The sequence below is a fragment of the Salvia hispanica genome, chromosome 3, assembly GCF_023119035.1.
Source record: "Salvia hispanica cultivar TCC Black 2014 chromosome 3, UniMelb_Shisp_WGS_1.0, whole genome shotgun sequence".
Lineage (NCBI taxonomy): Eukaryota > Viridiplantae > Streptophyta > Magnoliopsida > Lamiales > Lamiaceae > Salvia > Salvia hispanica.
This window is the reverse complement of record NC_062967.1, coordinates 35,808,408-35,823,248: the sequence shown is the minus strand read 5'-3', so window position 1 is coordinate 35,823,248 and position 14,841 is coordinate 35,808,408. Positions and strand designations below refer to the sequence as shown.

Here is a 14,841-nt window from a genome sequence, read left to right as displayed (position 1 = left end):
CTCCGATGATGTGGCTACCCAGCTTGCCGGAACTAACTTGGGTAGCCCCGACGCTGGCCCGAGCAGTTCCCGCCGACCGCAAGGAAGGAAGAAGGCGACGACCACCCGCCGTCGCGCCCCGACTCCAGCCGCCCCCGCCCCGCTCCGGCTCCCTTTGTGCCTCCTCCACCCCCGAACAACACGTTGTGGACCCTCTTGGGTCGACTCTATTTGAACGACACGTCTAAGATGACTCTGGAGCAACTTGCAACACATGAGCAAATGATCTGGGGTCTCAAGAGACAATTGAGGTTAGAGGACTAGTCTTCCACGTGTGTAATTTTCATTTTCTAGGATTTTAATTATGTATTTTTATTTTTTAGTATTTTAATTATGTATTTTTTATTTTTTAGGATTTTAATTATGTAATATTTACTCCCTCCGTCCGCCATTAGGAGTCCCATTCATGGGCGGCACGGGTTTTAAGAAATGTTAAGAAAAATGGGTGGGAAAAAGTTAGTGAAGTAGAGGTCCGACTTGTATATATTAGTTTTAAATGAAATGTGAGTGGAAGGTGGGACCCTATTACCATTTATGGTAAAAGTGAACCGGGACTCTTATTCGCGGACGAACTAAAATGGAAAAACGGGACTCCTATTCGCGGAGGGTGGGAGTATTTTTTAGGATTTTAATTATGTAATTTTTTTTTTTAATTTTTTTTTTGATGTAGAAATGTTTTCAATAATTAGAGTATTTAAATCTAAGGATAAGGAGTAAAAGTGGGTCCGGACCCACTTCCGTGCTCTTAGCTAAGAGCACGAATGAGGATGCTATAAGAAGTATGGACTGATAAAATAAAATAAAAATATATATATAGAAAGCCGTGCACTAAACAAGTCGCCATTTCATTTTTAAATTTGAACTGAAAATAGCAACAAATCACATTTTCATTAATTTTCACCAAAAAAACCAACAAACTCACGTGTTTTTTTATCTTTTTAGAATAAAAACCAAGAATTTTTCGACAAAGCATATTTCTTAATTTGAATTAGAAACCCAAAGCTCTCTCTCATTCTCCCTCTCTCTCAAACAATCAATTGACAAGCATCAATGCTGGAATTCCTCATTTGCATGTAGAAATCTGGAATTACCGGTTGAAGAATTGCGAAAGAGGCTGTTCCTTTACCTTTCGGCACTTCAATTTTATTTGAATTTGAAAAAATGGCAGCAAATATAGGGATAATGGACAGTGCTTACTTCGTGGGGAGAAATGAGATTCTTAGCTGGATCAACGACAGGCTTCACCTCAATCTCTCTCGCATTGAAGAGGTAAAATGATATGTATTGGCAATGTATATAAAAACTTATTTAATTTTCGGTAGAAATTGTTTATTTCCAATGAATTTTCCTTTTTTCGTTCAATTTCTGCAATAATTTGTTGCAATTCGTAAATTAGGTCACGAGAAAATGTACATTTGGGGGAAATTTCTCGTGATTTTTGTTGCCATTTGGTTAATGTACTGTTTTGGGGGTTGTCCTGTGGTGCTGTTTGCTCCATCTTAAAATTTTGATTTTGAAATATGAATACAGTGAGTTTATTGGGGATTTTATTCTATTTGAAAGTGCATAGCCCATCAAAGAAACTAAACCATAGGTGTAGGGAGTATATGCAGGTTGAATTCGATTTGCTGTAATACACGATATCCTTCTTATCGGCCGTGTGTTTGAAGCAATAATTCCAATTCAGAGACATTTGGCTGCGTGAATTCATCTAATAAGCTAACTTTCTGTGCAGTTGGTCTACTTTCTAACCATTTAATTGTTGCCTTCGCAACTCGCAAGGGCTTCTATCTGGATTGGCACAGTTGAATCACGTTACACGCTAAATGAAATGAACTTCAACTGCATAGTATACATATTTGGATACTTGAAACTAGTATTTTGCACGTACCACAATCTATGTCAAAGTGTGGCAGTTAGTGGGAGTGAACAATTTGAACAAGTATTTTATTTATGCAAGGTGTCTCTCTCATATAAAAGATCAGCATTGTATTTATATTATAGACCATCCTATTAGTGACAGCTTCGTCTGTTTTTTATGTTGACTAAAACCTGAATCTTTTGGGGTAGGATGTTATGACTGTCGTTGAAACTTAAAGCAAATTTTACAGAACCAAAGAAAGAATAGCTACTAATTTGGATCATGTATATCTGTACATTTAGAAATAAGTAAAGAGGAGCATAAACATGTATTAAAATTATGCCTATCTCTATCATCTTGTGTGTCTGTGAATGCTTTATATCCCTTTTCGTTGACTATGCTCAGTTGATATTGTGCTATATTCTAACTATACGCATTCATTCAGGCTGCATCTGGGGCTGTGCAATGCCAGATGATGGACATGACTCACCCAGGAATCGTTCCCATGCACAAGGTGATGACTTCATTTTATTGCTTTTTCTTGTTTTGCTCATGCCTAATTTTTAGGTATTTCTGACATCATTCGATTGTAGGTGAACTTTGATGGTAAGACTGAATACGATTTCATCCAGAATTACAAAGTGCTTCAGGATGTTTTTACAAAACTCAAAATTGATAAGGTACTCCTTTGCTTTGTGCATATATTCTGTTAATTTTTGTTTATCATATATCTAGCATTACTGCTATGAGAATACTTCTCCCAACTTAATTTCCAACTAATAATAAGCTTTTTTCATACAACCTTTCTCGTCATGTTTATTGGAGTGTAAAGTCTTTGCATATGTTTTTGTTCTATTACCATAAAGTGCTACCACAATTCCAGCATAAAGTGCATTTCTTAATCCTCTTTTTAATTATTGCAGCATATTGAGGTCAACAGACTTGTCAAAGCAAGACCATTGGACAACTTGGAGTTCCTACAATGGCTGAAACGCTATTGTGATTCTGTAAATGGGGGTCTAATGAATGAGTAAGACCTCCTTTAACTGCTGATTTTGAATGTTCCTTAACTGAAATTAGTCACTGAATCACACATTCCTTTTCTTCTGCATTGGCTTTCCAGGAACTACAATCCCGTAGAGCGCAGAACTAAAGGTGGAAATAGAAGTATCAGGGGTCCACTGAAGAACCAGAAGTCATTACAGACGAACAACTCTGTTAACTCGGGCTCATGTGATGAAGATCCAGTGGTTCTTAGAAGAAGTAGAAGTAATATCTCTGTTCTTTTTCCCCGTTTTCTTTATTACATAAGCTTCCATGCTCAATAAATTTTGACCTTCAGGCATTGGCGCCAAGAATATGAAGCCAGGGCCCACCTTGTCTGAGTTCCAATCAATGACGAAGGAGGTATAATGCTGGACTTTTTGCTGTATGTTGTTATCTAGAATGACGCTATTGGCCTTATCAATTTCAATTTGTGTACCTTCTGTTTGCTATCAGTAAGAAACATCAAGAAATGTCTTTATTCGGCATTTTTCTGTCAGTCTCATCTGTTCTCGACATAGATAATCTTGCTCCATACATCTTTTGTGTAATCTGACAATCCTTATATTTCTTGGCCATCCATTTTCAATTTTTCTGCTTTTATGTTCCAACTTACAACCTTGTAAATCCAGTTTTATTTCATTGCTTTCTTAAACTTTGATGTTTTGCATTGTTTTGATGAGGTTCCATAATTTCAGATTACTGATCTCAAAGTTTCAGTCGATCTCCTGGAAAAGGAAAGAGACTTCTACTTCGCCAAATTGCGTGATGTAGAAGTGCTTTGTCAGACTCCCGAGTTAGAAAATCTTCCGGTAAGAACTCCTTAGCATAATCACATTTTCTGGAACTGGTACTAATGGTGTAACTGCTGCACGACACGGACTCATGCCTGTAGTCATTTCTGATCTTTCAATTCGTGTTGTATATGCTTAGGAAACGTAGACCAATACTAAACTCGTCGGTATATGTATCTTGCAGATGTCTGTGGCGATAAAGAAGATTTTATATGCTGCAGATGAGAACGAGGACGCTCTTGCAGAGGCTCAAGAAATAGTGTCTGAGTTGATAAATGCTGAGCAAACCGGGTTGTCCGATGATAGCTGAACACTAAACTCAGAGTAGAATCTAAATGTGCCATGGAAGAAAGGATGCCAAATCTCTTTATTGCATCATTTTAGTTCAGTACATCTGCTGAATTTGGAAAGCATTTGTTGGAAATTTGTGTGGCACTTTGTTTTAAAATTTGTGACAAATTTCTGGAATCTTGTGGTTTCATATTGAGGTGGTTTATGCCAAACTATTGATCATTTTTCAATTGTATTGTTAACTATCGACTTTGACCAATTAATTCTGATATATATGATCATCCAAATCATGAGTTTATTTTTTAGTGCTATAACAACTAATTCCTGTTTTGAATACTATTACTATCTTATAGTAATTGATATTTTCTTGTTTTGGATTATGAAATCCTAGTAGTAAAGTTTCATCAACCCTTGCGTTCAAAAAGGAATGCTATTAATGGTAGTGTGGTTAATCCCGATCCTAAAAGCATCCGCAATAGCGGACTAAAGCACAGACTAACGGTTAGGGCGTGAGGACGTCAACTACTGTGTTAGGTTAACGCAACGGACGTCCCGAAGTAAGATGAGCGCTCATCCGCGACCTAGCACCGTTAGCTTGATCGTTAGTCCGCTATTGCGCGGACACCGATCGGCTAGCCGATTTTTTATTTATTTAATTTTATCTATACTCTATATTTACAACTCATCGGACTTCATTTTTTTAATATTTGATAAACACCAACAATTAAAATGAATTAATCGTATTTGTCAATTTGTTTTATTGGCTAGGGCGTCGGCTAGTTCTAGTGTTAGACTATTATTGTGATGTGGTTAGTCCTGATGATGTGGCAGGTTGTGGTTAGTCATAGTGATATATCGGGAGGTGTTTTTGGTTAGTCATAGTGCTAGACTATTGGTTAATCTTACCTATTGTGGGTGCTCTAAAGATTTCGGGTTTGAGTTCATTACGATACGATACAGTCTTCAAAATTTTATGTCTATTTATTGAAAAAAAGTAATTATGCGAAAGTGCAATATTTAGTTTTTAAAGGGTTAAAAATGTAGTAAAGGAAAATTGCAATTTGCAGAGTAAAACATTAATTAAAAGATTCAAAATCAATCCGATTCCAAAAGGTCGCAACATCGAGAAATCGATCAATCTAGCTGAGGTTTGAGGTTCAATTGAGGAATAGATATGGAGAAATTGATGTTGATGAGATCCTTGAGCCGGTCAATTTTGCGCAGATCTCAAGTGTTTTCATCCTCCGCCTCCGTCGCCGCCAACCAAAAACTCCGTCACCTCCACTTCTCATCTCCATCGGTCCCCGCCTCTTCTCCAAACCAGGGTATTACTCTATTTATTTGATTTTTTTTTCTGGATTATCTGTGTTTAGACTGAGCTGTAGCTATGGTATGTGTAATTATGTATGTTCAACATTTCTTTTGTTTTTCCTTTTTGTGTTGCGATTATGGAAAAGAGATGATATATTTCTGAATTTTAGCTATAGGCCGCTGGATTGCTCTCATGTTTGAGTTTATCGGAATTGAAGAGTGAAATTGACAAAATTGTGAATTTTCTAGTCATTGTTCGTAATTTTGTTTTATAAGAAGCAAACAGAAATAGGAAATTCCTGGATTTTGTTTACTCCAAAATATGTATATGGACGGAAAGCTTTGTGAGCATTCTGGTTTGATTTTTTGAATGTGTTTTCATTCAATGGTTTATCTCAGCACTGAAAAGGACGTGGAACAATGGAATAATTTGCCTCTGTTTCATTCTGCAACATTAGATGTGGAACAATGGAATAATTTCTTCATATTTGTAGATATTAGTGGACATGGTGCACATGGATATAGTTTTATGGAAGAGGATGTAGGGCGATGAAATTAGGATATTTGTCAGGAATGGCCTGTAAAGTTGCAGATATTATGCATAGATGCATCTCTCTCTAATCGAAAGGATGCGTAGGAAAAAAAAAATTGATGCATATGTTGTGATTGTAGCTACCTACTGCTTAATTAGATCCTGGTAGGATTTATTTACCTGTATATTTCCTTTAAGCTGTGTTTTTGTAAGCTGTTTCATGGTTATCTTGACCTGGATGGTGCATGCCACTTATGTGCATTTGGTATTTCTCACCTATAGATTTCCGGCATCCTTTTGCACAACATCTTGGGGGTATTCGCTCTTTCAGTTACGATATTTCCAACTTTCCTGCTATCGAGGACCCACAGATTAAACGTGCCTTTAAAGACTTGATGGCTACAAACTGGGATGACCTCTCACCAGCAGTCGTCCATGACGTGAAGAAGGCATTATCCAAGAGTACTGAAGACAAATCTGCCCAGGATGCCCTGAGAGATGTTTTCCGAGCAGCAGAGGCTGTTGAGGAATTTACAGGGATCATCATGTCTCTGAAAATGGAACTGGATGATGCTATTGGACTTAGTGGCGAGGTAATATGAATCATGATGGTTTTGATTCCATAGTGTGTTTCCTGGTTGTATCTGATAATCAGGTTTTTGGCAGAACGTGAGACCACTGCCAGAAGACTATCAGAAGGCAATTAAGACACTCTTTAGCAGATATACTGAGTATTTGGCTGCGTTTGAGCCGAAAGAGATCTATTTGAAGAAGAAAGTTGAGACAGAGTTGGGATCAAAGATGATATACTTGAAAATGAGGTGTGGTGGCCTTGAAGCTGACTGGGGAAAGGTATAATTCCTCTTCATAATTATTGATGAAAAAACTTGAGCTCCCTCTCCCCAAAATAGATGGCATATAGTATTTCGTAATTTATCCAATTAACATTTCACCCCTTAGGGTGTTCTTGACGAGCATTGTAAACAACCGAATAACTTCCAAAATTCAAAGGAAAAAAAAAAGTAAAAACAAGCTGCTGATAGTGGAGCATACATCCATAAGCTTCTTATCTTTAGGACGTAAAACAACTTTTAAGCCTGAATGATTAGGTAAACCTGAAATCTGGAGTGAGCCACTTGTGAATTGTCACTGCAACCATTCTTGTCAATTAGCTCGAGGTTAAGGATTGTGTTTCTGATACAAACGGAGTATTTGTTTCCAGCAAATATTGTTACTGATCACAATTATCGGAACACTGTCACTGCTTAAAAACATGAAATTTTCACCACCTAATGATCTTATCGTTGCGCTTCTTTCCATCAAATTGCAGGTTACAGTCCTTGGGACTTCTGGACTCTCTGGTTCTTATGTTGAGCAACGGGCATGAACTTCAGAAGACAGGTCAAGGAATCTCTGCTTTATGTTTAGATCCAGTTTGTAGACAGTCTTCGTTGAAAGAGGTATCTTCTGCCATTTTTTCTGTTTGTAGTAGCGTGTATGCTGAAACTTGTCGTACCATCAAGTTAGTTTAATAAAAATTAAGGCAAACTTCTCTGCTCTCCGATGCTATTTTGATTAATCCAAGGTTGTCTTTAATTGGATTGTCAATTTTTTCTAGTTACCCATTTTTATATGGCTTAGTTGTATATGAAAATAACCATCTTTTATCCATTTGTCATATAAGTGAAAATATAATCATCACTGACAATTTTATGCATTTTTTTCTGGAGTTGCAATAGTAAAGATATTAACTATTACAATAAATTGATCAGATATAGATATATTGTTTGCATTCACTTTATTGTTTGTCTTGCAATTTATTGTTACAACAGCAGTAACCTCAAGATAAACAAACTGTCTGAATTAAACATTAAAATGAAACACTCTCATCCCTGAATCAACCAAATCTTAGTACCTGTAGTCATCCTCATATTTGTAGTTGTCTTCATACAACGAATGGTTATTGGTGAAATTGTCCATGCTCGGCATCGTCTCTTTCTTACTCTGCAATGAGGGAACCTATAAAAAAACGAGCATGCTACGTGTACGTTGATGATGTCATTTCTGCTAGTTATGTTTACATACCCTTTGGATGATCTTCTCGAATGCTTCGGGGCCATTTTGTCGGATGTATCCCTCAGCTGCGGCAACAATGTCGTCGGGCTTGGTGAAGGTGTCCTTCATGTTGGGGACGTACCATATATTGATTTTCTTCTGGCGCGTGACGATGTAGGGGCGCACCACGTTGTTGTACACAGACGCGGCTCCATTGAAGTATGGTATGACTAGCCAGCAGGTGAATATCAGCTTCGCATATGCCCAAAAGGGAAGCCTAACCATGTAGAAGGTTAATTTAGTTACGCATGTCATGTCAAATCGTGTGTGTCGGATCGTTATCGTGTTGACATAATAGCATCGTAGCATGGTAAGGCTAAATCCGAACACGACATGATAGGAAAATTTTTGACCTGAACACGGCACATATGTGATAGAAAATTCGTGTTGACAAGACGTTACGACCATAAGATCGTGTCAACATGATACCGATCGTATCGGTTCATACTGTCATGAACGTGATAGCAACACAAGTTAATTCATGTTGACAAGACATAATGACTCTGCATCAACATGATAAGGCTAAGCCCAAACATGGCACGATAAGAAAGCCCTTGACACGAACACGACACGGCTATGCATACACGAACACACACAAACGTCATAGCAACACGATTTAATTCGTGCTAACATGACCCGACACGATAAAACCCGATTTCACACGACATGGTAGATACATAAAGTCTATATGATATGAGAGATGAGAGAGATCATACCACTCAATAAGACTAGCAAAAGTGAGTTCAAAAAGAGTGATCATAGAGTAAAGAACCCAATATGTGAGCCATTGCTGATCATCACCAACTGATCTTGTCTCAATTGCCCTAATTGAAGCATAACTGCCCAATAATTCAAATATCAACCTCAAATATATCATAAAATCGTAACTAAATGCTAAAAATTAATAAATCCACAAATAAAAAATGGAAAAGGAAACTTACAGAGGATAAACCAGTGTAACCACAGGTCTGCAATATCCAACAACACAAATTCAAAATCATATATTCGTAAAAATTCTACTAGTATATCTGAGAATTGTTTGGAGAGAGAAGATTTTACCCAGCAACAATGTCGAGATTTTCGACGAGCAATTTGAAGAAGCTTTGGGCTGAAGATGAAGAGGCCCTCATTCTCCCAATTCAAGGCAGGATGTTATCTTCACACTCAAAAAATTGAAGAGGGTTTTGGGCAGATTCAAAAAGCTTAGATGGAATATTAGAAAGGGGAAGTAAAGAGAGATGGACGGTTTTGTCCTAAAGTTAAGATTCCATCATCTGTTACATAACTTCATAGACAAATTATGTATATGCATGCATTTTATGAGTATTTAAGATTTTATGTTTTGCTGCTTAGTTTGGAGATGCTATAATTTAGTTATGGATTCAACAAATAGAACTCGTGGGTTGAAGTTGTCGGATGTGGGGTCGACAATTACTCGAAAGGTTGCATTTAATAGAAATTTTCAGTACTTATGGGCGACCGTGGGTCAACCGATTTTGCACAAACCATCCAGTGTAGATTTTAGAGGTGGTCTAATATTCAAGGTTCTTTTCCCCTTTTCTTTTAAGATGCTTGTGGAGTAAAAAATTCTGAACAAAATAATCAAAATACAATAGCAAAATGAGGATCAAATAAATATGGGAAAGTTATGCTTTATACCCCAACTTATTGGCCATTAAATAAGAGTATCCAATGTTATTCATAAATCAATGAAATATACATTCATCTGAAATTAGCAAAATAATCTAGATAATTGTAATAATATCGACTAACCATCTTAAAATTACAAAAGTTATCCTAACTCATCAAAAGTTATCCTAACACAATGAGTGAGTCATTTCCTTTTTTTTTTAAGTAAAAAGTCTTCTCTCTTATTTTATTTTTCACCTATTTTATTCTCTTTTTATTTCTCTATTTTTCTCTCTCTCGTACTTTACTCTCTCTACTTGAACTCTTTAAATATCAATTTCTTAAATCTTGTATTTAGAAGAAATGTTTCGCTTATTTTAGGACGAAAGAAGTATTAAGTAATCATTTTTCACTTAACTCTTTAAATAAGTGCTTGTTTATGACGGGCGAATGGAGTAAAAAAAATAGAATGCTAATGTGGTGATTTTGAGGTAACGGGTTCAAATATTGCCGCCCACTGAGAGACTTTTGGTCCTAATCCGTAAATCTAATCAAGTAGACCAGATTCCGCCAAAAACGAATTCGGCAAATCTATAATCAATTAAAAAAATATATATGAATCAATTAATAGACTGAGTATTAACTATACTATTTCCATCATTATTTATTGAAATATTGAGCAACTTTTCCATAATAAAATTCCTTCACTTTTTTGAAATGCTGATGTGTAAAAATGATTCCAATTGGACTCCATCCCAATAAACGATAAGCATCACAGACCCTACTATCAGTCCACTCTCACTCCTCCCTCCACCACCACCATGGCCTCTCACCACCACCCCCACCTCCCCGCCGCCCCCTCCTGCCACTGCCACTGCTACCACCAACCCACCTACCCTCCCTGCAACCCCCCTCCCCCTCCAAATCCCCACATCCTCCCCATCTCCATCCACCCCTCTCCCTCCCCCCAAATCTACCTCAATACCCAAGAAAGCTACATTCAAGAACCAAGCCCCACCGCCATTTCCTCCCTCCTCCGCCGCATCGCCGCCCTCGAGTCCGCCTTCCTCCGCCGCTCCTCCTCCTCCCCCTCCCACTCCCTCCGCGACGCCGCCGCCCGCTCCATCCAGTCCCACTTCAGAGCCTTCCTCGTGCGCAGATCAATTACCCTCCGCCACCTCAAGGATTTGGCATCGATCAAATCCAGCCTCGGATTCCTCAAATCTAGGGTTTCTCACAAGACCCACTTCGATTACGACGCCGTTTACCGTAAAGCTACGAACTTGCTCCTCAAACTCGACGATATTCAGGTGGGATTTCAAATTTGTGTTAAAGTATTGATTTTTAGGTTTTGGGTATGTTTGATTTAATTTAATTCATCGTAAAGCTCCAAACTTTGCTCCTCAAACTCGAAGATATTGAGGTGGGATTTCAAATTTGTGTTGAAAGTATTGATTTTTAGGTTTTGGGTGTGTTTGATTTAATTCAATGTATTGTAAGGCTTCAAACTTTGCTCGTCAAACTCGTTGATTTTCAGGTGGGATTTCTAATTTGTATTGAAAGAATTGATTTTTAGGTTTTGGGTATGTTTAATTTAATTTAATTTATAGTAAAGCTTCAAACTTGCTCTTCAAACCCGACGATATTCTGGTTGAATTAAATTTTGTATCGAATTTTAGGTTTTGGGTAAGTTTGAATTGATGTGTGGTGGATCTGATCTGATTAATCGTTTTGTGTTTGTTTTGATTTTTTGAAGGGTGGTGATCCCATGATTAGAAATGGGAAAATTTCTTTGAGCAGAGAGTTGTATAAATTTTTGGATTTTATTGAAGGGGCTTGTGTGCAGAGGAGGTTTGTGAAGCAGAATTTGAGATCTAGGGTTTCCAATATTGAGAATAAACTAGGCAATGTCGAATCCGGGTTTTCGAAAAGGGAGAAGCTTAGGGGTTTGGTCGAAAGAATTGATAGATTAGCTGAGGAGCTAGAAGATGAGGAGGAGGTGGAGATTGAAAAGCCTAAGGGTGAATTGATCATGAGAAAATACAGTGTTTCTGCGAACCCGAGCAGTGGTGGTGGTGGTTTGGTGAAGCAACGCGGTGGGGTTGGGCCAAAGGTGAAGAAAAACGTGACCTTTGCAGAGAATGGGAAGGTTTATCGAGTCTTGAGTAGACCTTATCTAGAGGATGGTTTGGATGATGATGAGGAGGATGAGGAAGAGCTTGTGGATGATCTTAGTCGGGAGATTGAAGAGATTGGGGTGTCATCGAAGGATGAAGTCGAGGATGGTTCCTTGAGCAGTGAGGGTGAGAAAGAGTTCAGACATTCTTCGACGAAGCTTGATGAGGACGAACGTGGTGAATCCTCCATGTTCTCTGCGCCATTGCCTGCGAAGATGGATAGGCGAAGCGGCTGAGGTTGAGGTGAGGTACAAGGTAGATTAACATTTTGATGAGATGGTGAGTGTTGTGACTTTAAAATTAGTAGGCCAAGTTGGATTGGTGTTGTGATACTATGTTAGTTTAATGAGACATTGAGTGAAAGTTGGGTAGGGATATGACCATTTATTTTTATTGTGTAGAGGTGATGAATTGTATTAACTTTTTGATGTTATTATTGTTGAAATTGGTGATGATGAAGTGCTTTTTTTGCTTCGTGAAAAATGTGTTTTTGCAGTTTTGCAGTTGTGTTTTGATGCTCATAGTAATGTTGAATGGTTTGGTAGTGTACTGCTAAAATGATGTCACTTTACCATTGATAGAATAGTGACATCCTAATGCTAAAAAATGAAGAGGTGGGAAAAATTGGGCCTCAATTGAAATTGAGAGAGAGACACAAAAAAAAGGCCATGCCAAGTTTCATACTCTTTTTCCATAAAAATAGTTACTCTTTAAAAATAGTTATTTCTATTTCAATTTTTTCAAGTTTCATACTCTTTTCCATAAAAACAGTTATTTCTATTTCAATTTTTTCTCTAATAAGGTGAGCACATTTTTCCCTAATAATATTTTATTTAGTTTTATTTTTATCTTTCTCATATTTAAGTTGTGAGCATTTTTTTCGTACCATTATTACGTGAACCTTTCTTTTTTTTGGTACTACCTAGATTAAATTAGTCTAATTGGGTTCTTGTTAAAAATTTTAGAGTTTGGCTATTTTTAATGAACGACTAATTGAACAGTTGTAATCCCTCGGTTTGTGTAGTAATCGAACTTTAGATGAATTCGGTTATGCTTCTTCAATTAGGGTGTATTTTCAATTGGTTAACCAATGATTTTGGTTTGATTATAACCGAACCAATCAATTAAACTAGTTCAGTTATGATTCTTCAATTAGAGTGCATTATCAATCAATTAACCAGTCATTTTGGTTCGATAATAACCGAACCAACCAATTAAACTAGTATTAATCTTAGATCAAAGTTCAAGTTAATTTTTCAAATAATAAAACAAACAATTCCAAAAAACATTATTTTAATAAATTGAAGGGGGCATTTTAGGAAATTAAAAATTATTTCCCGGCAAAGAAACTCTTTTTTAGGCGGGAATTTTGCCATTCATTTTCTCCTCAAAACACTCCAACTTCTGCTTCTGCTTCCGCTTCCGCCGCCATCGCCGGAAAAGGTGAAGCTTCTTCCTCCGGTTCTGTTTCTACTTAAGCCCCAAGCTTCTATTCTTTACTTTATTATTCTTAGTTGCTTACTTGTATAGCGTCGGACAATGCGAATCAATTAAATCACTCTACTATTTAGGGTTTTCGTATTAAATAAATCTCAATTAAATGATGAATCAGAATACGATTTCGTAGCCATTTGTAGAGATTCAAGTGCTGATTTGTTTAATGCGTGTGTGTGGTTTTACTTTATTTCCCTTTTAGTTTTACTTTTTCAATTGCAGTGAAGTTTATTGTGAAGGGGAAGTGAAAATTGTGCATCTACAACCCCCAAAAATTAACTGATTGATGTTTGTTGAACTTACACAAGGTTTGATTCCATTCCATTTCATAAATTAAATAGTGAATAAACCAATTCAATGAAGGCCTTAAAATCTAGCTATTTATGGATTATTGATGATTATCAAAGGCTTGTGACTGTGATTTTGCTATAATCTCTTGAAGAAAAGCTGTCAAAAATCCTAATTTGTGAGTATTTTTTAGAGTTGGCATGCTTTCTCCAGCATTTCAAGTTTGAGAAATCTGTTTCTTGAGTTTTTATAGTTAGAGATTATCTCTGTGTGTTTGTGGGTGTGTTTCTGTATTTTAATTTATTTATTCATCATATTTTGTTCTGTTTTTTTTTTTTAATCTGTTGATCAATGTGAAATTTCATTCAGATGGATGGGGATAAAGTTATTTTGGCTTATCACGGGCAATGGCAGGGGCACACATACCGTACTAAGACGGAGTCACTCATCTTCTGGCCGGTGCTGAAGACGTCTCTCGATGAATTCATGGATTTCGTGCATAGCATTGTCGAGGCTGATCTGACCAAATACAAGTATGTTCTGTATTGTCTGGTCTCTCTTGAGGACTCTCAAGTGAAATCGAGAATCTTTTCGACACGAGATTTGCACCGTGCTGCCAAGATGTTAGCAACGCCTAAATTCTTCGTGAATCTTGATTGGAAGAAGCCCCCTGAATCATCCCCTCCTTGTGATGATCAGCTTCCAACTGTCCATCGTTTGCAAACTAGCATTGTTTCTAGGAACAAAAACCCTCGTCCACCTTCGTATCGTCCACCATCTACGTATTATCCACCATCATACTTCCATGGACCAAGGCCTAGCTCAGAACCGGTGGCCAAATCAAAGGCTGTCAACCAGCCTAACAACGTGGCAAAGGTTTTTGAAGGTCAAACTGCAAGGAAAAACATTGATGGAGGTAATCACGACGAGGTGCGCTCAGATGATGAGGATAAAGTTATTGTGGCTCATCAGGGGTGTTGGCGGGGACAAATATACAAATCTGCGATGGAGTCACTCATCTTCTTGCCGTTGCGGAAGACATCTCTCGATGAATTCGTGGATCTCGTGCATAGAATTGTCGAGGCTGATCAGACCAGATTCAAATATGTTCTGCATTGTCTGCTCTCTCATGTGAAATGGAGAATCTTATCGACACAAGATTTGCACCGTGCTGCCAAGATGTTCAAAACGCCTAAATTCTTCGTTACTCTTGGTGACAATCAAATTCCAACTGTCCATCGTTTTCCTACTTGTGATGATGAGGAT

The 14,841-nt window shown here is 37.5% G+C and overlaps 4 protein-coding genes across 4 annotated transcripts; 3 read left to right on the top strand and 1 right to left on the bottom strand.

Annotated features, from left to right (window-relative positions):
* The first annotated feature begins 1,022 nt into the window (after positions 1 to 1,022).
* LOC125211500 (microtubule-associated protein RP/EB family member 1A-like) lies at positions 1,023 to 4,259 on the top strand. Its single transcript, XM_048111327.1, has 8 exons — positions 1,023 to 1,308; positions 2,346 to 2,414; positions 2,494 to 2,580; positions 2,824 to 2,930; positions 3,024 to 3,169; positions 3,243 to 3,307; positions 3,643 to 3,756; positions 3,923 to 4,259. Exons 1-8 carry the CDS (start codon positions 1,201 to 1,203, stop codon positions 4,046 to 4,048), a joined length of 822 nt encoding a protein of 273 aa, XP_047967284.1. The 5' UTR covers positions 1,023 to 1,200; the 3' UTR covers positions 4,049 to 4,259.
* Positions 4,260 to 5,113: 854 nt separating this feature from the next.
* On the top strand, positions 5,114 to 7,431 carry LOC125211502 (succinate dehydrogenase subunit 5, mitochondrial-like). Its single transcript, XM_048111328.1, has 4 exons — positions 5,114 to 5,354; positions 6,155 to 6,465; positions 6,539 to 6,724; positions 7,203 to 7,431. Exons 1-4 carry the CDS (start codon positions 5,204 to 5,206, stop codon positions 7,257 to 7,259), a joined length of 705 nt encoding a protein of 234 aa, XP_047967285.1. The 5' UTR covers positions 5,114 to 5,203; the 3' UTR covers positions 7,260 to 7,431.
* A 205-nt stretch (positions 7,432 to 7,636) lies between these two features.
* On the bottom strand, positions 7,637 to 9,213 carry LOC125211503 (HVA22-like protein a). The gene is made up of 5 exons (XM_048111329.1): positions 9,047 to 9,213; positions 8,929 to 8,955; positions 8,704 to 8,826; positions 7,958 to 8,204; positions 7,637 to 7,876 (listed from the first exon to the last, which is right to left on the bottom strand). Exons 1-5 carry the CDS (start codon positions 9,115 to 9,117, stop codon positions 7,781 to 7,783), a joined length of 564 nt encoding a protein of 187 aa, XP_047967286.1. The 5' UTR covers positions 9,118 to 9,213; the 3' UTR covers positions 7,637 to 7,780.
* Positions 9,214 to 10,422: 1,209 nt separating this feature from the next.
* Positions 10,423 to 12,252, top strand: LOC125211499 (BAG family molecular chaperone regulator 8, chloroplastic). Its single transcript, XM_048111326.1, has 2 exons — positions 10,423 to 10,926; positions 11,373 to 12,252. The coding sequence occupies exons 1-2, from the start codon at positions 10,438 to 10,440 to the stop codon at positions 12,027 to 12,029; spliced, it is 1,146 nt and encodes a 381-aa protein (XP_047967283.1). The 5' UTR covers positions 10,423 to 10,437; the 3' UTR covers positions 12,030 to 12,252.
* Positions 12,253 to 14,841: the final 2,589 nt, after the last annotated feature.

Bases quoted from the DNA above. Each gene is read 5' to 3' on its own strand.
- LOC125211500 (XM_048111327.1), top strand. From the start codon at position 1,201: ATGGCAGCAAATATAGGGATAATGGACAGTGCTTACTTCGTGGGGAGA. The intron at 3,170-3,242 runs GTAATATCTCTG...TTTGACCTTCAG, and splicing joins GGTTCTTAGAAGAAGTAGAA to GCATTGGCGCCAAGAATATG. The intron at 3,308-3,642 runs GTATAATGCTGG...CCATAATTTCAG, and splicing joins TCCAATCAATGACGAAGGAG to ATTACTGATCTCAAAGTTTC.
- LOC125211502 (XM_048111328.1), top strand. From the start codon at position 5,204: ATGGAGAAATTGATGTTGATGAGATCCTTGAGCCGGTCAATTTTGCGC. The intron at 5,355-6,154 runs GTATTACTCTAT...TCTCACCTATAG, and splicing joins CGCCTCTTCTCCAAACCAGG to ATTTCCGGCATCCTTTTGCA. The intron at 6,466-6,538 runs GTAATATGAATC...GGTTTTTGGCAG, and splicing joins CTATTGGACTTAGTGGCGAG to AACGTGAGACCACTGCCAGA.
- LOC125211503 (XM_048111329.1), bottom strand. From the start codon at position 9,117: ATGAGGGCCTCTTCATCTTCAGCCCAAAGCTTCTTCAAATTGCTCGTC. The intron at 8,956-9,046 runs GTAAAATCTTCT...TGGATATTGCAG, and splicing joins AATCTCGACATTGTTGCTGG to ACCTGTGGTTACACTGGTTT. The intron at 8,205-8,703 runs GTATGATCTCTC...CTACATGGTTAG, and splicing joins TTTGCTAGTCTTATTGAGTG to GCTTCCCTTTTGGGCATATG.
- LOC125211499 (XM_048111326.1), top strand. From the start codon at position 10,438: ATGGCCTCTCACCACCACCCCCACCTCCCCGCCGCCCCCTCCTGCCAC. The intron at 10,927-11,372 runs GTGGGATTTCAA...GATTTTTTGAAG, and splicing joins TCAAACTCGACGATATTCAG to GGTGGTGATCCCATGATTAG.